This window comes from Somniosus microcephalus, chromosome 26 (genome assembly GCF_052327205.1).
Source record: "Somniosus microcephalus isolate GS21.2 chromosome 26, FLI_Smic_1.0, whole genome shotgun sequence".
NCBI lineage: Eukaryota > Metazoa > Chordata > Chondrichthyes > Squaliformes > Somniosidae > Somniosus > Somniosus microcephalus.
In genome coordinates this window covers 9,003,200-9,026,685 of record NC_141012.1, presented here as the reverse complement: position 1 = coordinate 9,026,685, position 23,486 = coordinate 9,003,200, and the positions used below count along the sequence as shown (strand labels likewise).

Genomic DNA, 23,486 nt, shown 5'->3' with positions numbered 1-23,486 from the left:
GCAGGACAACAATGGCTAAAGGTCCTGCCACTGCTGGTAGAGCAGAATTGGATGGGGGTGAGGTGAAAATCGCACTGCCAGGATTTCAAATACAATGCATTAGAAGATGGGGTGCCACTGGAGATCAGCGATAAACAAGCTTAAGACCTAGGGGGAAAATTGGGTTGATTTGCGCCTCTTGTTAGCGCCCCCAGGGGGGAATTAATGGGGCGCAAGTCGCCTAGCGCCCGGGCAACACTAACGCCTCCAGCGAAATTCAGCGGGAGGTTAGTAGCAGTGGTAGCCGGTAGTGTCCCGCGGCGATGACGTTATCGCCGTGCGCAGCGCCGCGGCCGCAAACTTGAGTTGCGTCCCCTGACCTACCGCTGGACGATATGTCCGACAGGGTCAGGGGGCGTTGTTGCAGCCGCGGCGGCACTACTGAAAAGGGCAGGTGCAGGGCAGCCTTTTTTTTGGCCGACTGCCAGCACCTGCCCCCTTCCCCTTTTTTTTTCGGGGTGCCGGCCGCAATCGCTCAGCCCGTTAACTCCTCGAGTGCCAGGCTGTTTTCACGGCACCCCGCTCCCCGTTGATCCAGCAGGGCCCGGTGTGTGCAGCGCTAGGCCCCTCCCCTTTAAATCGGGGGGGGGGGGGGGGAGGCCTGCGATGACGCGGCGCTACGTGCCGATGCGTGTGGTGCTGTTGCATGCAGCGCCCCGATATTCAGTTGTAGCGCCCCGATATTCAGTTGTAGCGCCCCAAGAAGGAGGTGGAGTGCTTCCAGTAGCCCCGCCTCCTGCTTGTGGCGCTACCACTGAATTTCAGGCGGAGGGGCGCTAAAATTAGCGACTCGGCGACGTTGACACTGAATTTTCCCCCCCTAGATTTTAGCTCATCTCTGTGGGGTTAGCTCCACCAGGTGGTAAGCAAGGCCTAGGACCAATCATCACTCCAGGCTGCGCACGTGCGTGGCCGCGCTGTAATCAGCAAGGTCCCGCGCAGGCCCCTCACAAGCTTCTCCATCGGAAATATCACATATGCGTAGAAATTTAAAGGGACCGCACACTGAAATAAACAGGCCGCGCACAACAAAGCGCAGCTTAGAGGGAACATTGCCGAGTACATGATGAGATGGAGGTGGTTAGCACGACCTAGTACAGGATAAGATGCAAACAGTGGAGTTCTAGATGACTGAAGTTTGTACAGAATAGAGCTCAGAGAGAGGTGGAAATAGGCAGTCTTCAGCAAAGCGTCGGCAGGTTGCACACTGTGGGGCTCAGCTTAAGCGTGCATCAGTGGGACAGACAGAATTGGGAGTAGAGAGCCTGCTGAGAACAGAACAGGATAGCTTAGGTCTTGCCAAAGTTCAGCTGAATGAAGCTCCACATCATCGCAATTATGTCAAACAGGTGGTTGCACAACACGGAAACCAGCTGTGGTGTTGAGGGCAGTGACGGAGAGGTAAAGCCGAGTGTCGTTGACACATATATGGGAGCTGACCCCATGCATCCTAACAATATTGGTGCAAGGCAGTATGGATATGAGGAATAGGAAGGGGCTGGAGGATGAATCCTTGGGCGCAACAAAGGTGAAGACATTGCAAGAGATGGATTATTACACAGAATTAACAGCATAGAAACAGGCCACTCAGCCCAGCTGGTCTATGCCAGTGTTTATATTCCGCATGAGCCTCTTCCCACCTACTTCATCTCACCCTATCAACATGTCCTCCTATTCCTTGCTCCTTCATGTACTTATCTAGCCTCCCCTTAAATACATCCATGCTGTTCGCCTCAACCACTCCCTGTGGTAGCGAGTTCCACATTCTCACCACGCTCTGGGTAAAGAAGTTTCTCCTGAATTCCTTAATTGGATTTATTAGTGACTCTCTTATATTTATGACCCCTAAGTTTTGGATTCCCCACAAGCGGAAACATTTTCTCTACGTCTACCCTATCAAACCCCTTTATAATTGTAAAGACCTCCATGAGGTCACATTATTAGTCCAGTAACATAACCACTACACAACCGTACACCCCCAGAAAACAAACAATTTTTTAAAAACTTTTTTTTTTTAATTGATGAGCAAGTGCTTCAGGAAACAGAATTCCAAAGGATGGTAGAAAGGGCACCCTCTATGAAAGGGCTACAGAGGTGGAAAAACTCTGTGTAAAATTCTGAACTTTATCTGCAATATTGTCCTGTTCAGTAATTTCCATTGCACCACAACAACAGATAACACAAATAAGAGAGCACATTAGTACCCCTCTATAAATAACTTCAGCAATAAGGGCACTAGACCATTCTCTTGGGCAATCTCCCAATTTGGAAAGGCTGCATATCTCTCCGAGTGGACGCGTTGCACGCACTCACAGCTGTGACATACGGTGATCTATGTTCATGGTTCAAAAATTCTGGGACTATTAAAGAAACTCTTGTGTGCATCTTGGAGTTGCTGGGCAAAGATTTTATAATTAACAGTGATCGGGTGTCAGAGGTGAGCTCCATCAGTTCAAAAATGTTAAAAGACCTGTCTGCCTGTTCAAGCGGATGTTAAAGATCCCATACCACGACTCAAAATGCAGGGAGTTACACCAGAGTCAACATACCAGCCTCAACCAACACCATGAAAAAAAGGGTAATGTTTCATCCGATTGCTGTGTGTGCGATGTTCTGTCACAGAATGGCGACATAAATGTAACTGCACTTAAAAACCGATTTGGAACTTTTGACACGACAATGTGCCATATAAATGCGAAGATTTTTCTAATTTTTAATTCAACTGTTGTCCAGAGTTAGGTGTCATTGGAGCGTCAGGAAGCATCTCGCAATGCAAAAGTACACTTCAGACATTTGCTGGCAATACAGCTCCCACCATCAGCTCAAATGCCTCAAGGGTACTTCACAGGAGCGTTATCGAACAAGATTTGACTGCGAGCCATGCAAGGGGATATTAGGACAGGTGACCAAATGCTTGGCCAAAGAGGTAGGATTTTAAGGAGCGTCTTAAAGGAGAGAGAGGTAGAGAGGATTAGGGAGGGGATTTCAGAGCTTAGGCAGCTGAAGACACGGTCACCAATAGCGGAGTGAAGAAAATCAGGGATGTGCAAGAGATTAGAATTGGAGGAACGCAGAGATCTCAGAGGGTTGGAGGAGGTTATAGAGATGGAGATGGAATAAAAAATTAAACCAGGATTGTTTAATTGAGCCATGAACCTCTACACTTTGAGATTAATATAGCAATGGGGAGAGGTCCTATATGCTCACCCAAAGCTAGCACCTCATTATTCAGTGCTTCGAACAGTGCACTGTCCTCAAGAGCGGGTCATTTCCTGGGCAGTGATCAAAGCCACTGTCCACAAGTGACAACAACACATTGCTTACTGAACCCAGGCTTTTCAGGCATTTTCCACCTTAGTTCCTGCTGCCTGCAATGCTCGTAAACTTGATGAGGTGGGCGAAGTCACAGCAGATTACTTCCATTCCCTTCTTGGAACCGGTTGCATTACGCAGAGGAACAGAAGTTTAAGGACAACCTGTGATTCTCTATAAAGGCCTAATTACACCACTTAATGCCAACACTCTTTGCCCCTAATCATTGAGTTAGTCACTACCTCAAACACATTTTCACTTCGGTCACAGGACAAGAATGCTACTGTAGCAAAGTATATTTAGAAACATATTAGAACCGAAATTCCCTGGTGACTTTCAAAGCATGGGGTGTAACATATAACAGAGTACTCCGTGAGTTTGGCTGGCGTTCGGTTGTCTGAAAGCGTTGGTAACACAGTGCTCAAAAGAAACACAAGTAATTTGAAATTGTGCTGTGCACTATTTGTAACAATTCATTAAACGTTTGTTACCAACACCACAGTTTATGGGAAAAGTTCCGATGTGAATTAGGCACTTCGAAAATGTCAGTGTTCATTGGCTTTAACTCTTCAAACTGTACTGTGTAAAGTCAGCATCAAACAGTTGCAATCGCAGTTCATAGAGACACTCGTCTCCCCCTCCCCACCCACCACATAGATACACGCCTCCCCCTCCCCACCAGCCCAGTACAGAGACACTCATCTCCCCCTCCCCACCCACCCAGTACATAGATACACACCTCCCCCTCCCCCCACTAGAGACACTCGTCTCCCCCTCCCCACCCACCCAGTACATAGATACACGCCTCCCCCTCCCCACCCACCCACTAGAGACACTCGTCTCCCCCTCCCCACCCACCCAGTACAGAGACACTTTCTCCTGCTCCCCCTCCACCCAGTTCATGGAGGTACTTTTCACGTCACTCTGGAATGCTCGTACCATGAATTACGTTGAAATACATAGAAACATAGAGATAGGAACAGGAGTAGGCCATTCGGCCCTTCGAGCCTGCTCCGCCATTCAATGAGATCATGGCTGATCCTCGTCTGAGATCATAGCTGATCTTACCAGTTCAGTACCCCGTCCCCGCCTTTTCTCCGTAACCCTTAATCCCCTTAGCCTTCAGAAATATATCCAATTCTCTCTTGAAAATATTTATTGAATTAGCCTTCGCAGCCCTCTGTGGCAGGGAATTCCACAGGCTCACCACTCTTTGAGTGAAGAAATTCTTCCTCATCTCTGTTTTAAATGATTTGCCCGCTATTTTTAGACTGTGGCCCCTGGTTCTGTGCTCCCCGGCCATTGGAAACATTCTCTCTGAATTCAGCCTGTCCAGGCCTGCCATAATTTTATATGTTTTTTATATAATTTTATATGTTTCGATGAGATACAGTATTTGTAATTGTTCTGTGAGCCGGAGCCAATCGGCACACTGCAAGATCTCCCAAACAGCAATCAACATTGGTGATGGTGTCTGTGAGAGGAATGCTGGCCTGAACATTGGGAGAATTCCTCCCTGTTCTTCAAACTGTACCATGGGATGCGTTAGTGTTCACCTCAACCGCAGGAACATGCAAGTGGATGTCAATTTAACATCTCATGCGAAGGATGATACCTCCAACAATGCAGCAATCCCTTGGTCTGGCACTCGTATATTATTAACATCACTAAAAAAAAGATAATCTGGTCATTACCACATTGCCGTTTGTGGGAGCTTGCTGTGCGCAAATTGGCTGCCACCTTTCCTACATTACAACAGTGACTGCACTTCAAAAAAGTACTTCATTGGCTGCAAAGCGCTTTGGGAAATCCTGAGGTCGTGAAAGGAGCTGTATTAAATGTAAGTTCTTCCTTTTCTTTTGCGCCCAGGTCTCGCAGTGGGACTTGGACCCACAGCATTCTGACTCCGAGGTCGAGCGCTACACCAACATGAGCCAAGCTGACACCCTTTGAATTTCCGCGTTCATCTGTGGCTGGGTATTACTGTGCAGACAGAGCAGCACTGTGCTCAGACAACCCAGCAGCTTGAGTTTTATGATTACTGCCAACAGAAATAAACTTGCTGCAGTCAACCTAGTCACACAGTCACATTTACCAGTGAATTTAAAATTCATAAACTTGTCGTTTCAATTGCATAGATCAGTAATTACAGAGAATCTATTGCAAAGTGTAAGCTTCACTTCTTGAAAAAGCATCAACTATTAATCTCAAAATCCTTAGGAATGTTAGTGCAAATGCACAATGATTATCCGCAGCAAAGGAAACCACTGTGTACACTGGCCTTTCCTCAGTCTTCATTTCCTTTGTTTCCCCCCCCCCCGCCCCCCCGAGTTAACAAAAACTATTTTTATGAAGAGCCTTATCAGTATTCCATTACACAAAAAGTGAAAGAGTAATTACCATTATGCCTGAGTACGAGCCTGGACAGCCACTGTTTAAGCTCACACAGCAGGTGTTTATGGAAAACCTTTAGTATAAGTAAAGTGTCCCAAAATGCTTCAGAGTGTCCGCCGTGACTCAGTGTGTCGCACTCTCGCCACTGCGTCAGAAGGTTGTGGGTTCAATTCGCACTCCAAAGGAAAAAATCTAGGCTGACACTGCCATGCAGTACTGAGGGAGCGCCGCACTGTCGGAGGGGCAGTACTGAGGGAGCGCCGCACTGTCGGAGGGGCAGTACTGAGGGAGCGCCGCACTGTCGGAGGGGCAGTACTGAGGGAGCGCCGCACTGTCGGAGGGGCAGTACTGAGGGAACGCCGCACTGTCGGAGGGGCAGTACTGAGGGAGCGCCGCACTGTCGGAGGGGCAGTACTGAGGGAGCGCCGCACTGTCGGAGGGGCAGTACTGAGGGAGCGCCGCACTGTCGGAGGGGCAGTACTGAGGGAGCGCCGCACTGTCGGAGGGGCAGTACTGAGGGAGCGCCGCACTGTCGGAGGGGCAGTACTGAGGGAGCGCCGCACTGTCGGAGGGGCAGTACTGAGGGAGCGCCGCACTGTCGGAGGGGCAGTACTGAGGGAGCGCCGCACTGTCGGAGGGGCAGTACTGAGGGAGCGCCGCACTGTCGGAGGGGCAGCACTGAGGGAGCGCCGCACTGTCGGAGGGGCAGTACTGAGGGAGCGCTGCACTGTCAGAGGTGCCGTCTTTCGGATGAGACGTTAAACCGAGGCCCCGTCTTCTCTGTCAGGTGGACGTAAAAGATCCCATGGCACTATTTCAAAGAAGAGCAGGGGAGTTCCCCCCCAGTGTCCTGGCCAATATTTATCCCTCAATCAACATCACTAAAACAGATTATCTGGTCAAAAACACATTGCTGTTTGTGGGAGCTTGCTGTGCGCAAATTGGCTGCTGCGTTTCCTACATTACAACAGTGACTACACTCTAAAAGTATTTCATTGGCTATAAAGCGCTTTGAAATGTTCTATATATGTCCTGCAAGTTCCCCTCCAAGTCACACACCATCCTGACTATATATCGGCCGTTCCTTCATCGTCGCTGGGTCAAAATCCTGGAACTCCCTCCCTAACAGCACTGTGGGAGTACCTTCACTGCACGGACTGCAGCGGTTCAAGAAGGCGGCTCACCACCACCTTCTCAGGCGCAATTAGGGATGGACAATAAATGCTGGCCTTGCCAGCGACGCCCACATCCCATAAATGAATTTTTTAAAAATTAGCGTTTACAGTTATATACTGAAAGAAACAAAGACTTTTATTTATATGATAGCAAAATACTGCAGATGTTGGAAATCCGAAATAACAACAGAAAATGCTGGAAAAACTCAGCAGGTCAGGCAACATCCGTGGAGAGAAATTTGAGTTGACGTTTCGGGTCAAACCCTTCTTCAAAACTGGAAAGAAAAGCGATTTACTTGTACTTCTCGCAATCCAGTACACTGCATTTGCTGCTCACGATGCGGTCTCCTCCACACTGGGGAGACCAAATGCAGACTGGGTGACCGCCCCGCGGAACACCTCCGCCCAGTCTGCAAGAGTGACCCCGAGCCTCCGGTCGCCCGTCACTTCGACTCACTGCTCCATTCCCACTCGGACCTCACCGTCCCTGGCCTCCTGCACTGCTCCACGGAAGCTCAACGCAAACTCGAGGAACAGCACCTCATCCTCCGATCAGGCACACCACAGTTTTGAAGAAGGGTTCGACCCGAAACGTCAACTCAAATTTCTCTCCACAGATGTTGCCTGATCTGCTGAGTTTTTCCAGCATTTTCTGTTGTTACTTTTATTTATATAGTGCCTTTCACGACCACCGGACGTTCCAAAGCGCTTTGCAGCCAATTAAGTACTTTTTTTTTTTTTTAAAGTATAGTCACTGTTGTAATGTATGAAACGCGACTGCCAATTTGCGCACAGCAAGCTCCCACAAACAGCAATGTGATGATGAGCAGATAATCTGTTTTTTAATGATGTTGATTTGATGCTGCACACAATATTCATGCCAACTACTTTTTAACTTGACCTTTATATAGCTGCCAGCATCGAGATGATGAATCTGGTATAAATGACTTGCTTCGGTGCTTCGTAGGTGTAACAGTGCCAAAACCCAGCCTCTACTTTATGCTTCAGGATGGCCCGGCTGAGTTAACGCTTCCAAAAATATCTCAATGCGCTGGTCTGCTTGACATGAGGGAGATTCTGAAATAGAACCCGAACAGCTGCTCAGGGAAGAGGCAGCAAAATGAACACCAAGCATTAAACAAACTTTCTTTTCCCCCGCCAGGCACATTCATTGCAAGATTCCAGGAATCGGGTAGAATACAGAAACGATTTGGACTCGGGAATCGCAAGTACAATTTCAAAAATGCCAGCCACAAATCAGCGAGCATTCCAATTCCTGTGGCTGTGAATCCTGCTGGATGGGCACACGTGTCTGGATGGCAGCAACGGACAGGATCACGTGCAGCAATAATGCACCCCGAACAGCTCACTATCCGAGCTCGCACTTGGAAGGAGTCACTTTAGTGGGGTACTAGATGATCCTAACCCCTATGGATGCGCACTCGGGATGAGTCACTGCTTCCAAGAGATGAAGGGAACAAGTTGGAGAATACTCAGTAAATCTTAAACTTCAGATGAGATTACATGGATTATTAGCTCCACAAAAGGCTTCTCCACAGATGTCCTCCAATCGGGACTGGAGCTAAAGAGCAAACTGCAGCCACACACACACAGGAACTCCTTGTTCAATACTCTCTGACACGTGCCCTAGCCTAGTGCACAGAAAACAAAGGTGTAGTGTTCTAACAGATAAGATTCAATTCAAAAATCAATGCAATCTAATAAACAGTATAAAGAGGGCAGGAGCAGGACCAACTCTTCTGGGAACTAACTTGGTGCTTAACAGCAAGTCGCAAATCGAGAAAAAAAGCATCTCACAGCCTAAAAACAATCACTTGCCCACAATCAACTTCCACATGGCTTTCTGATCCAATATAACTAATATCCAACAGACACCAATTTCACAAGCACGCTCCAGTTTTCACTTAGTCGTGTGTATTGCACCACCCGTGAGTGGGTTCTGTGCACTGTCGGTGACCAAACCCTAGTTTGAAAATGTACTATAGATAAGCTATTTCGACCCCCCCCCCCTCCCCAGATTCTCCAAGCAAAGGGGACCTTTATTTTCCCCCTCATCAAACATCAAGGATCTTTCCCTCAGTCGCTGGTCTCTTGTCCATGAGTCCCGCAGTATTCTGCAAACGTCCTATTAACTGGGAGCCTTCCCTTCTCAGTTGGATGAAGTGCTTATCATAAGTAGAAGGTGATAAAGATACTTCACTTGGTGCAGTGATAGGGCTTGTGTTTGTTCAGCATGTTTGCACAGACCAATTCAAATGACACTTACTGATGAATCTGTTGACCAATCTTGAGTTTAATACTTCAGTCCAATAATCAATCACGTTTTAAATTTACAGCAGAAACAGGCCGGCACGGACACGATGGACCGAGTGGCCGCCTTCTGTGCTGTAAATTTCTATGATTCAAATGTCATTCCTTTTCCCCACATTTTCTCCCATCCTCGTGAAGGCAGCAGCTCAGATTGGGGTTGGTTCCACTGGTTCTGTACTATCTTACCTAAATGGTTATTCTTTATGCATTAGCCTGAACATCAAACGTTAACACACTATTTGACTGTAGGGGCATCACATCAAGAAAGACCCCATCCTCATCTGCCTTTTTTTTTAAAACCAGAAGGGGGAAGAAGGGATGGGGTGGCCTCCCAACACTCCATGGACTCTACATTTCTCCAACTCTGGCCTCTTATAATAATCATCAACTTTATTGTCATTGCTAGTGCACAAGTGCAGTACAACGAAATGTAGGCTTGCGGCTCCCGAGAGTGTACATTTAGATTAAGACATTTAAACATTCAACATTCATTTGGCTTGTAATACATTAACATAAACATAACCATAATAAAGTGCATTGGCAGATGTGCAGGCTTTAGAGTTTATTTGTGGAGTTCAGTAGGATGACAGCCCTGGGAAAGAAGCTGTTCCTAAATCTGGTCGTACGGGTGCGAATGCATCTGTAGCGTCTCCCAGATGGCAGGAGGGTGAACAGACTGTGGCTGGGGTGGGTAGGGTCTTTGATGATGGACCGTGACCTCCGTAAACAGCGTTTCTGGTACATGTGCTCTATGGTCGGTAGCCGGGTGCCGGTAATGCGTTGGGCAGTTTTGACTACCCGCTGCAGGGCTTTCCGGTCATAGTAGCTACAGCTGCCATACCATACTGTGATACAGTTCGTCAGGATGCTCTCTATTGTGCAGCGGTAAAAGTTAGAGAGGATCAGGGGTGACAGGTTACATCCCTTCAGCCTCCTTAGGAAATATAGGCGCTGCTGGGCCTTCTTCACCAGAGAGGAGGTATTGAGGGACCAGGAGAGGTCTTCCGTGATGTGGACTCCGAGGAACTTAAAGCTGTCCACCCTTTCCACCACAGCCCCATGGATGTGGATGGGGGTGCGACTTCCGCCTTTAGACTTCCTGAAGTCCACAATGATTTCTTTGGTTTTCTTGATGTTAAGGGCCAGGTTGTTATCGGCGCACCACTGACTTCTTTCACCCCACCATTGGCGGCCGCACCTTCAGCTGCCGAAGCCCTAAGCTCTGGAATTCCCTCCCTAACCCTCTCCGCCTCTCTTTCCTCCTTTAAGACGCTGCTTAAAACCTACCTCTTTGACCAAGCATTTGGTCACCTGTCCTAATGGGTGCCTCTTTGGCTCGGTGTCAATGTATGTCTGATTACACTCCTGTGAAGCACCTCAAGATGTTTTATTGTGTTAAAGGTGCTATATAAATACAAATTGTTGTTGTTTAGGTTTCCCCTCTTTAGCCTGGGAAAATGGAGGCTTGTTGTGCCCCGACAGCTACCCTGCCTGAGACCCACCAACACCGCACAGACACGACGGTGCATTTATCAACCGAGCCATCTGGGCAACTCATGTCTATCTGGGGTCAGGTCCTGCAAGAGACTACGTAAGCTTTTGGTTGTGACAACGCCACTATTTTCCACTTAGACGTCCGGCTTATACCCAGTAAACAAGGCTGTGTAACATGTTCTTCTGATTCTCCTGCCCTCCTAGCAAATTTGTCAAACGGCAAGTTAAAAATCCCTGCTTCTGTGGCAGGAGGGGTGGGTCAATGACATGGAGTCCACCCATCACCATCTGCACTCAGAGATACTGCTGACACAGAAAAATGGGGTCCAAAGCCTAAATAAAACCACCACCATGAAGACTGCAGCAAATATTTTGGGATCCAGTATACGAGTAATTTGAGACGCGACGTGTGGTGAGTGTAGCGTGCTCGGGAGCAACAGGTGACTTGGGACCGATGGTTCCCAAAGCTCGCCATCACTGGGGTTTTCCTCGTGTCATGTCTGGGTCTGTTGTAGGCTAACTGAGTAGCCAACAACTCCATTATAAGAAAAAAAGAAAGACTTGCATTTATATAGCGCCTTTCACAACCACCGGACGTCCCAAAGCGCTTTACAGCCAATGAAGTACTATTTGATAGCAAAATACTGCGGATGCTGGAAATCCGAAATAACAACAGCAAACGCTGGAAAAACTCAGCAGGCCAGGCAACATCCGTGGAGAGAGAAATAGAGTCAACGTTTCGGGTCAAAGACCCTTCGTCAGGACAAAGGGTCTTTGACCCGAAACGCTGACTCTGTTTCTCTCTCCACGGATGTTGCCTAAAGTACTATTTGAAGTGTAGTCACTGTTGTAATGCAGGAAATGCGGCAGCCAATTTGCACCCAGCAAGCTCCCACAAACAGCAATGTGATAATGACCAGATAATCTGTTCTTGTTCTGTTGATTGAATAACTATTGGCCCCAGGACACCGGGGAGAACTCTCCCCTGCTCTTCTTCGAAATAGCGCCGTGGGATCTTTTATGTCCATCCGAGAGGGCAGACGGGGCCTCGATTTAACGTCTCATCCGAAAGACAGCACCTCCGACAGTGCAGCGCTCCCCCTCAGTACTGCATTGGGAGTGTCAGCCTAGATTTTTGTGCTCAAGTCTCTGGAGTGGGACTTGAACCCACAACCTCTGACTCGGAGGCGAGAGTGCTGTCCACTGAGCCATAGCTGGCTATCATTGCGGCATATGACTACCAGGATGACAGAAGGTGTTTTTCTCTCTCTGCAGATGCTGCCTGACCGGCTGAGTATTTCTAGCATTTTCTGTTTTTAATTTATGGCAGAAGGCGAACTAGCTAGACCATGGTCATTGTTTGTCTAGCAATTCCTATTATGAAACAGGGCTCAGATGAGTTGTTGATGGCTTGAGTTTCAACCTCGCCAGTTATCATATCACCCAAGCTTCTTGGTCACATTACTGCCTTGTAATCAATCTCTAGGGTATGTCCTATTCACAACAAAACCCAACATGAGCAGCCTAACTCTACTGCAATAAATGCGCTAAAACACAACCAACATTGAGTAACTGGCACAAAATATAAACTAATTAAGAAAGAAAAGTTCATATACCATGACACAATTCCCCATTAAATCTCATAAATGTCGTTTTCCCTTCCCACAGGGGCTTATAGAAACATAGAAGATAGGAGCAGGAGTAGGCCATTCGGCCCCTCGAGCCTGCTCTGCCATTTAATGAGATCATGGCTGATCATCCAAATTCAGTACCCTGTTCCTGCCTTCTCCCCATATCCCTTGATCCCTTTAGCCTTAAGAAATATATCTAACTCCTTCTTGAATATATTTAATGAATTGGCCTCTACTGCCTTCTGTGGTAGAGAATTCCACAGGTTCACCACTCTCTGGGTGAAGAAATTCCTCCTCATCTCTGTCCTAAATGGTTTACCCCTTATCCTTAGACTGTGACCCCTGGTTCAGGACTCTCCCGCCATCGGGAACATCCGTCCCGCATCTAGTCTGTCTAGTCCTGTTAGAATTTTATAAGTTTCAAATGAGTGGGGCATAGTGGGGCAGCACGGTGGCATAGTGGTTAGCACTGTTGCCTCACAGCGCCAGGGACCCGGGTTCGAATCCGGTCTCGGGTGACTGTCTGTGTGGAGTTTGCACATTCTCCCCGTGTTTGCGTGGGTTTCCTCCGGGTGCTCCGGTTTCCTCCCACAGTCCAAAGATGTGCGGGTTAGGTTGATTGGCTATGATAAATTGGCCCTTAGTGTTAGGGGGATTAAATACGTGGGGTTACAGGGATAGGGTGGGATATGTGTTGGTGTAGGGGTTACGGGGATCGGGTGGGATATGTGTCGGTGCAGGCTCGATGGGCCGAAATGGCCTCTATCTGCACTGTGGGGTTTCTGTGATTTCTGAGACCCCCTCTCATTCTTCTAAACTCTAGCGAATATAAGCCTAATCGACCCAATCTCTCTTCATACGTCATCCCAGGTATCAGTCTGGTGAATCTTCGCTGCACTCCCTCCATGGCAAGAACATCCTTCCTTAGGGCTTAATGATAGCCTGCCCAAGCATTGGAATGTCTGGGCCATAAATGTTGCTCCACTAGGATAACACTGGCCTTTCCACGGCTCGCTTCACACAATGCACTAGGTTCCAGCCTACCAACAATCAAATACCCGATCCGCTACCAAGATTGCCTCCAACAGTCCATATTCATGATCCAAGGCCAGCTCTATCAGGGCACCAAATCCTTCCTTGGGACGAGGCTTCCCTACACAGCTGGACGCCACGAGCAGCACGGATAAAGAGCTGCCAACGCGGCACTTGGGTTGGGCCTCCATTTTGGGTCTAACTACAGGCCGGATTCAGGAAATCTCTGGATCAGACGGAAAAAAGGAAGGAAAAACTTGCAGCTATATGGCGCGTTATCACATCAACAAAATGTCTTGAAGTGCTTCACCCAATGAATGACTTTGGAGCTCATTGTTATGTAAGTAAACTGCTTTGAATCAACTGCTCAGCCATGGCTCAGTGGGTAGCACGCTCGCCTCACAGTCAGAAGGTCGAGGGCTACATTAAAGGTGCTATAACACAGAAATCTAGGCTGACACTCCCAGTGCAGTGCTGAGGGTGTGCTGCACAGTGGGAGGTACCGTCTTTCGGATGAGATGTTAAACCGAGGCCCCGTCTGCTCTCTCAGGTGGACGTAAAAGATCCCATGGCACTATTTCAAAGAAGAGCAGGAGAGTTATCCCTGGTGTCCTGGGGCCAATATTTATCCCTCAATCAACATCACAAAAACAGATGATCTGGTCATTATCACATTGCTTTTTGTGGAAGCTTGCTGTGCGCAAATTAGCTGCCGTGCTTCCTACATTACAACAGTGACTCCCCTTCAAAAAGTACTTCATTGGCTGTAAAGCGCTTTGGGATGTGCGGTGGTCGTAAAAGGCGCTATAGAAATGCAAGTCTTTCTTTTCTTTTTAGGAGCAGGAATAGGTCATACGGCCCCTCGAGCCTGCTCTGCCATTCAATAAGATCACGGTTGATCTTCGACCTCAACTCCACTGAGCAAAGTTGACCCACTTGACTGTATTGTGGAGCCACTTTCGATGGCAGATTCCAGAATATAAACGGGGTGCAAGAGCCAACCAAATGGGGAAAAAAAATCATTAACAAGCAGCGATATTTTGTTATCTTTCAGTTAAATAAATAAAAGAAACAGAGGTGATTGACCAGCAGTTCCCCAGCCACCACAGAATCACCAGGACTTTTAAGCAGTCTTTGGACGACCTTGGATACTGTAAGATGCACCAACCTAAAAATAGCACGGAAGGCCACTCTCGGCTTTTAGGGGGATTTGCACAGCCAGCTGCAGCTTGCTGAAAATATTTCTCTCAAACTCCGCCTCGCTGGCTGCTGGGGAAAGTTGGAGTTGCCGCTGATACAGATTCAGTTGCAAAAATGCCTTTCCGTTTTGCTAGTTTGAAGGCATTTTGCTCCTCACTTCTCTTTCTGGTCTCAAACGGGCTCGCAAGCCAGGGCTGTGCCAATGCTGCTCCCGGGGCAGTCACGAGGTTGGTGGCCCGCGGTCCAATCCCTCCCCTCGTTGGAAGAGACTGGCTTCCACTTGGCAGATCCCGCGCACGACATCAGCGATCCAGAATTCACTGGAGGGGGTGGTGAGGCAGGGAGAGATTGTAGATGCAAGCTTGCATTCTATCCCTCTCCTGCTACATTATAGCACACAGTTCCACATTTAGAAAACTTTGTTTTCAATTTTTCGCCCCCTCCCCTCCCCCTCCCCCTCCTTCCACTGAAGGCACTGGCTCTTTGCTGAGATAACATTCCGCAGGCACTGGGCCAGAGCGATCCTTCTTTACGTGTGAGACGAGGGGATGAGTGTTGCCAGGGTATTCAAATCTTTGGGGGTGGGAGAGAAAGGGCCATCACAGCTGACCCCAATCCGATCCGTACCCCAAATCTACATAAGGACATTCTCCAGTAGGATCGCTGGATGGGGATCAAGAGCAGGAACCCTAATTTCCCCCTTGCCAGCTCAGGGCCAGTGTTAGCACCTACTGGCTGGAATCTGCCAACTCAGCACAGAGCATGGGGAGCAAAGAGGGACCTTTCAAAAAGTTAACATGCAGGTACAGCAAGCCATTAGGAAGACAAATGGTATGTTAGCATTTATTGCAAAGGGGTTGGTGTATAAGAATAAGGCAGTCTTACTACAGTTACATAGGGCCTTGGTGAGACCACATCTGGAGTACTGTGTACAGTTTTGATCTCCTCACCTAAGGAAGGATATACTTGCTTTAGAGGGAGTGCAACGAAGGTTCACTAGATTGATTCCTGGGATGAGAGGGCTGTCCTAGGAGGAGAGAGTGAATAAAATGGGCCTATACTCTCCAGAGTTTAGAAGTAGAGGTGATCTGATTGAAACATAAAATTCTGAGTGGGCTTGACAGGTTAGATGCTGAGAGGCTGTTTCCCCTGGCTGGAGAGTCTAGAACTAGGAGTCATAGTCTCAGGATAAGGGGTCGGCCATTTAGGACTGAGATGAGGAGAAGTTTCTTCACTCAGAGGGTTGTGAATCTTTGGAATTCTCTACCCCAGAGGGCTGTGAATGCTCAGTCGTTGAGTATCTTCAAGACAGAGATTGACAGATTTTTGGGCACTTGGGGAATCAAGGGATATGGGGAATCGGGCAGGTAAGTGGAATTGAAGTCGAAGATCAGCCATGATCTTACTGAATGGCGGAATAGGCTTGAGGGGCTGTATGGCCGACTCCTGCTCCTATTTCTTATGTTATGTTCCAGGTTTGTAGGTCTCAATTCCATACCACATAGGTTACGGAACTGAGGTGGGTAGATGGAGTTAAGATACAGATCAGCCACGATCTAATTGAATGGCAGGACAGTCTCGAGGGGCTGAACGGCCTCCTCCTATTCCTATGTCCCACAATGTGCAATGGGCCAACCTTTAAATCCACGGCTGCAGCCACATCATCCCAGACACCAGTGACATAAATGTCCCCATCCCACCCCACCCCAAATCTGCATTCACATCCGAGAGTGGGGAGGAGGGGGAGCAACATGTACACAGGCACTTAAAAAGAAATGCATTGTTAAAAAAATTAATAATGTTAAGAAAACAAACACAACGAGCGGTCAGTTTACAATGAAAGTTCGGAGTGGGAGCAGAGATTGGCGGAATCAACTCACTGAACTTCCCCAATGTTGCTGGACAATAAAACTTATATTGCCTTTAAAGTCTTGGGGAAAGACCCTCAAGAGAGACTTGCATTTATATCGCGCCTTTCACAACCTCATGACATCCCAAAGCGCTTTACAACCAATGAAGTACTTTTGGAAGTGTGGTCACTGTGGTAATGCGGGGAAACGCGGCAGCCAATTTGCGCACAGCAAGCTCCCACAGCTACAGGATAACGGCCCGATAATCTGTTTTTTAGGGACTTTGGTTGAGGGATTAATATTGGCCCAAGAGAACTACCCTGGGCTTCTTCAAAAGTGATACAAAGTGTCGCAAAGTGATACAAAGTATCGCCTCCCATTGTCTGCACCATTCAGCTTTGACACATTGTTGCTGGGTTTTGTTACCTTCTCCTCGCCGCTCTGTCCGGGTTGACTCTCTCCCGCCGTCATGCTCGCTCGTTCCGCCTCTTCAAAGTTGGAAAGTTTAATAATTTGATTATTTCTTTTTGTTCTTCAAAACCAAATGATCCCGATCTCTTTTTTTTTGCACTCCTCGTGCAGCCAGGGACCGGAGGAGATGGAGCCGGAGCAACAACAACCGCCGCCGCCGCCAGACACAGCGACAGCCACTCCACCGCTCCCTCCCCGCCACAAGCCGGCCTGAGGGCGGGCGTGTTCACGTTGCAGGGCGTGCGCGCCGCTGGCGGCAAACGAGAGCCCCCGCCCCCGCCCCCTCCGGCAAGCGCGATTCCGACAGCGTGCGCGCTACCCCAGGACAGGTGCTGCACTGTGCGTGCCGCCGGCAGAGGTCGGCGGCGCGCACGCACGCACTGTCCTTCAATGACTCATAACCAGAGGGGTGATAAAAGAGATTTATTTTACCTTGAACCTGACATTACATAGGATTTACATAGGATATACATAGGATTCACATAGGATACACATAGGATACACATGGCATTTACATAGGATTTACATAGGATACACATAGGATTTACATAGGATATACATAAGATACGCATAGGATACACATGGCATTTACATAGGATTCACATAGGATACACATAGGATTTACATGGGATACACATAGCATTTACATAGGATTTACATAGGATACACATAGCATTTACATAGTGTTATAAATCTCATCATTCGTCAAGAAACTACTCATGAAATAACACTGGACGGCCAGCTGGTGGCGCCGTCCAAGGAGTATAAATACTCGGGCATGGGCCCAGCTTGCTCAGGGACATTTTGTAAGACAGGAACTAGTGAAGTACAACTAGACCTCCATGTTCTGAATCAAGTTGATTAAAGCCTTGCTTTATATTCAAACCAAGTGCGTAGTGAGTTTTATTACATCACATAGTATTTACATAGGGTGTATATAGCATTTACATTGGATTACATAGGATACACATAGGATTTACATAGGATACACATAGCGTTTACATAGGATTTACATAAGTTGGAATTTTCCCTTTAAAAAATGGAGTATGGGGACAGTTAAATTGTTAAAAATGCGAATCCTGACCTGATCCTGCCTCCAATCCACCCACTTCCGGTTTGCCCGGAGGCTGGAAGGGGGCGGGCGACCAACCCGCTCCCAGGGGGCGGTACATTCATTTAAATATTGTAATGAGGCTGGAAGCCTCTATTTTCCCCTCCATTTTGCATTTAACTGCCTGTGGACGAGTTTCGTGAAACCCGGCAGTTAAACAGAGGCGGGGACTGCTGCATCCAGGGGTAAGTGGTTTTATATCTACCTTCTGGATCCAGGGTCCCTGTCTAACATGCCCCCTGCGATCGCAGACCCCCTCACGAGGCCTCCGATCGCATTCCCAGGCCTCATCCCCACCCCCACCACCACGCAACGATGATGATGAGGCTGGCCCTGACCCTCCGGCACCCACCCCCCAGATCCCTGGCCATCCCCCTCTCCCCGCGATCCTCGATCCCCCCGTGATCCCCAATCACCCCGCAATCCCCGATCCCCCCGTGATCCCCGATTCCCCCCGCGATCCTCGATCCCCCCCACGATCCCTGATCCCCCCCGCGATCCCCGATCCCCCCGCGATCCCTGATCCCCCCCGGCGATCCCCGACCCCCTCGCGATCCCCAATCCACCCGCGATCCCCAATCCCCCCGTGATCCCCGATCCCCCCATGATCCCCGATCCCCCCGCGATCCCAATCCCCCCGTGATCCCCGATCCCCCCGCGATCCCCAGCCCCCCCACGATCCCCGATCCCCCCCACGATCCCCAATCCCCCCGCGATCCCCAATCCCCTGCTATCACCTGCTGATCCCCTGCCATTCCTGCAACACCCCCACCCGCCCCCCCCCCGATCCTTTTGTAATAAAGACTAACATACCATTGGCTTTCCTAATTGCATCAAGGAGTTTCAAGCTAACATGGATTTTTTTAACTGAGAAACTAAGGCCCTTAGTGCAGTGCTGAAAAGAATAGAAGGTGTGGTAAAGCAGCAAGTAGTGATTAGAAAACAAGAAAGAAAGACTTGCATTTCTATAGTGCCTTTCATGACTGCAGGATGTCCCAAAGCGCTTTACAGCCAATTAATTCAATTCAATTCAATTCAATTTTATTTGTCATATATGCAGCAAACGTGTGTACTGCACAATGAAATGTTGATTTTTATGCGTCCTCCCAACATTGGAATAAATATGGCATAGCAATGATAAAAATACTAATATAAATACAGTAATAATAAATAAAATAACAGTAATAAATAATAATAAATTATTCGTTCATGAGTCTTATGGCCTGGGGGTAGAAGCTGTTTCGAAACCTGCTGGTACGAGACCGTATGCTTCGATATCTCTTACCAGACGGGAGCAGGGTGAAGAGGTTGTGGCTGGGGTGGCTCACGTCTTTGATGATTCTCAGGGCCTTCCCCCGGCACCTCTCGGGGTAGATATCCTGGACAGCAGGTAGTTTAATTCCTATAGTATGTTGTGCAGCTTTCACCACCATCTGTAGAGCCTTGCGGTCTATGGCGGTGCAGTTGCCATACCAGGTAGTGATGCAGCCGGACAGGATACTCTCGATGGTGCACCGGTAGAGGTTGGTGAGAATCTGGGGGGTCATTCCAAATTTCTTCAGTCTCCTGAGGAAGAACAGGCGTTGGCATGCCTTCTTGGTTACAATGTCGATGTGATGTGACCATGTTAAGTCCTCCGTAATGAATACACCCAGGAATTTGAAGCTGCTAACCCTCTCCACCTCAGCCCCTTCAATGTAAATTGGGGTGTGTCCCTCCCCCTGCCGCTTCCTGTAGTCCACGATCATCTCCTTTGTTTTGCTGATGTTGAGGGAGAGGTTGTTGTACTTGCACCACTCTGCTAGGGCTCTTACCTCCTCCCTGTAGCCTGTCTCATCACCATCTGTGATCAGGCCTACAACGGTAGTGTCATCAGCAAACTTGATGATGGAGCACAATTAAGCACTTTTGAAGTGTAGTCACTGTTGTAATGAAGGAAACGCGGCAGCCAATTTTGTGCACAGCAAGCTCCCACAAACAGCAATGTGATAATGACCAAATAATCTGTTTTTGTTAAAACAGATTAGGTGACAGCAACCTTTGGTTTTAGAAACCTATAGATTGTAGGGGGAATATCTGGGGCATATTTAATTAATATTATAATTGCAAGTTTGTATAATAAGGGCCTGGAATGTCACATAATGTGGATCCCGTAGATATTATACAGTACAACCAACATTGTGTTTTGAACGTCATAAGAATTCAGCTCCAAAGGGTTAAGCAATGCGTTGCTAAATATACTTTACTCCAGCAGTGTTTTTGTCCTATGACCGAAGTGAAAATGTGTTTGAGATAACGACTAACCTGATGATGTGGTTTGGGGGGTGGGGAGGGGTGGGGTTGGGGGGGGGAGCGGTGGTAGACTGTCAGCTTTAGGTGGTGTAATTAGCCGGTTATAGCGAATGACAGCAATGGGTTGAAGGGGTTGTCTTATGAGGAAAGGTTGAGCAGGTTGGGCCTATACTCATTGGAGTTTAGAAGAATGAGAGGTGATCTTATTGAAACATATAAGATTCTGAGGGGGATTGACAGGGTGGATGCTGAGAGGATGTTTCCCCTCGTGGGGGTATCTAGAACTAGGGGGCAAAGTTTCAGAATAAGGGGGCACCCATTTAAAACAAAGATGAGGAGGAATTTCTTCTCTCAGAGGGTCGTGAATCTAAGGAATTCTCTACCCCAGAGAGCTGTGGAAGCGGAGTCATTGAATATATTCAAGGCAGAGATTGACAGACATTCGAACTACAAGGGAGTCAAGGGGTATGGGGAGAGCACGGGAAAGTGGTGTTGAGGCTCAGGTTGAATGGAGGAGCAGGCTCGAGGGGCCGTGTGGCCGACTCCTGCTCCTATTTCTTATGTTCTTATATTCTTATGGGTTCACAGGTGGTACTAAACTTGTCCCAAGTTGTCAGCTTGACTCAATTGTAGCATTCTTGCCTCTGCGTCATATCGTTGTAGGTTCAAGTCCCACTTAAGCGCATAACCTGGACTGACACCGCACTTCAGTACTAAGGGAGTGCAGCACCATCAATGCAAGTCTTGACAGGGTAGATGCTGAGAGGCTGTTTCCCCTGGCTGGAGAGTATAGAACTAGGGGGCAGAGTCTCAGGATAAGGGGTCGGCCATTTAGGACAGAGATGAGGAGAAATTTCTTCACTCAGAGGGTTGTGAATCTTTGGAATTCTCTGCCCCAGAGGGCTGTGGAGGCTCAGTCGTTGAGTATATTCAAGACAGAGATCGATAGATTTTTGGATATTAAGGGAATCAAGGGATATGGGGATAGTGCAGGAAAGTGGAGTTGTGGAAGAAGATCAGCCATGATCTTATTGAATGGCGGAGCAGGCTCGAGGGGGCGTATGGCCGACTCCTGCTCCTAATTCTTATGTTCTTTTATCAGGCAGCAGGAATTAAGTTGCAATTTGTGAGAAAACCTCAGTTCTGTTGGGTGTGCATCACTGTCCAGTGGGTTCAAGTGTTGGCTAGTCAGTCATCCATTCTAGAGGATAGCATGGCTAGGTTTTCGGTGATTGTCCGCTTAGCTCTCTCTGTAGCTATAACATTTCCCCAGGATAGGAGTTTTTAAAAATTAACTCTCGGGATATGAGCGAGACCAGCATTTATTGCCCATCCCTAGTTTTGCTAGAGAAGGTGGTGGCAAGCCCTGGAAGGTCATTGAGGCCAATTATATTGCCCTGGCTGACAGCAGCAAGCTCAACACAGAGCTGGGTCCTTCCTGGTCTGTGTGGCTCAGACCACACTGGGCAGCGCATTCAGTACCTAAGCCAGAAAGAGAGCTTTGAGTCACCTTTATGTAGATGTGACTTTGAGGCAAGATTACAGAGAAGAAAGACTTGCATTTACATAGCGCCTTTCATGACCTCAGGATGTCCCAAAGTGCATTACAGCCAATGAAATACATTTGAAGTGTAGTCACTGTTGTAAAGTAGGAAACGTGGCAGCCAATTGCACACAGCAAGCTCCCACAAACAGCAATGTGATAATAACCAAATAATCTGTTTTCATTATGTTGATTGAAGGATAAATATTGGCCCCTAGGACACTGGGGGATAAATCCCCTGCTCTTCTTTGAATTAGCTCCGTGAGATCTTTTACATCCACCTGAGAGCAGACGGGGCCCCGGCTTATCATCTCATCCGAAAGACAGCACCTCCGACAGTGCAGCACTCCCTCAGCACTGCACTGGGAGCGTCAGCCTAGATTTTTATGCTCAAGTCTCTGGAGTGGGACTTGAACCCACAACCTTCTGACTCAGAGGCGAGAATGCTGCCCACTGAGCCACAGCTGACACTTAACTGTCGACCCAGATCTCAAATCAATCTTTTCTGCACATGCGGATCACTCACTGGCAAAAAATGCCTTCTGTTGGCGACTACATTGTGGGGAAATCATGTGGAAGATGACTCTGGAAAAGCTTGAACTGTAAAGGTGCAACTTTAAAGGGACACTGTCTTCATAAAAAAATTGTTTGGCCAAACTTTTTTTCTTTTATTTACATACACAGGAGATAATTAATTCACTTGTGGTCGTGTGATTGTGACAACATTTATACCTCTATTGCTTCCTTATATAAAAAGAATCGCCAAAAACTTTATTATATTTTTCACGAGTAGAGTTCCCCTTTAAGACAGAGTAAGGGGCGGGGCAGCTGTTGACTCTTGCTCTGGCCTTTATCGCCCCCCTTTGGATCTGTTCTGAACTTCAGTTTATTCTGGAATCACGACTTAAGAGTAACAGAAAGTGAAAGGCAATGAATATCCTTCCTAAAGGCCACATGAAACCGAATTTATAATCAAGCAGAACTCAGCATCATATCCAAATGGTCTTTACACAGAACCCATTAAAATTCTCCTTAAATTCCAGTGATCTATTGTAGAAGACTCCAGAAGAGAAATGCCTTCATGTTACAATGCCAGCCATGTTTCAGTGGGTAGCACCCTCGCCTCTGAGTCAGGAGTCTGTGGGTTCAAAGTCCCACTCCAGAGACTTGAGCACAAAAATCTAAACTACCATTCTAATGCAGTACTGAGGGAGTGCTGCACTGTTGGAGGTGCTTTTTTTGGGGATGAGACTTTAAAAAGAAAGACTTGCATTTTTATAGCGCCTTTCATGACTGCCGGACGTCCCACATGAAGTACTTTTTGAAGTGTAGTCACTGTTGCAATGTAGGAAATGCGGCAGCCAATTTGCGCACAGCAAGCTCCCACAAACAGCAATGCGATAATGACCAGATAATGTGTTTTAGTGATGTTGATTGAGGAATAAATATTGGCCCCAGGACACTGGGGAGAACTCCCCTGCTCTTCTTCGAATAGCGCCATTGGATCTTTTATGTCCACCCGAGAGGGCAGACGGGGCCTCGGTTTAATGTCTCATCCGAAAGACGGCACCTCCGACAGTGCAGTACTCCCTCAGTACTGCACTGGGAGTG

The 23,486-nt window shown here is 47.9% G+C and overlaps 2 protein-coding genes across 6 annotated transcripts in view; one reads left to right on the top strand and one right to left on the bottom strand.

Moving 5' to 3' along the window:
* usp28 (ubiquitin specific peptidase 28) overlaps positions 1-17,132 on the bottom strand; it is an 87,900-nt gene extending 70,768 nt beyond the window's left edge. For 2 of the 4 annotated variants that reach the window (XM_085967787.1, XM_085967788.1), the window contains exon 1: positions 16,885-17,132. In XM_085967787.1, coding sequence (XP_085823913.1) covers positions 16,885-16,929 — 45 coding nt within the window. In that variant the 5' untranslated portion in view covers positions 16,930-17,132. The remainder of the gene's footprint in view (positions 1-16,884) is intronic. The other 2 variants (XM_085967789.1, XM_085967790.1) reach the window with 1 other exon arrangement.
* Positions 15,144-23,486, top strand: part of htr3b (5-hydroxytryptamine (serotonin) receptor 3B) — a 37,695-nt gene continuing 29,352 nt past the window's right edge. The window contains exon 1 of one of the 2 annotated variants that reach the window (XM_085967791.1): positions 15,144-15,411. Coding sequence is in view for 1 of the 2 variants with exons in the window: in XM_085967792.1 (XP_085823918.1) it covers positions 15,960-15,975 (16 nt within the window). In the remaining variant the exon portion in view is untranslated. Of the gene's footprint in view, positions 15,412-15,475; positions 15,976-23,486 lie in introns of those variants that run through there. The other variant, XM_085967792.1, reaches the window with a different exon arrangement.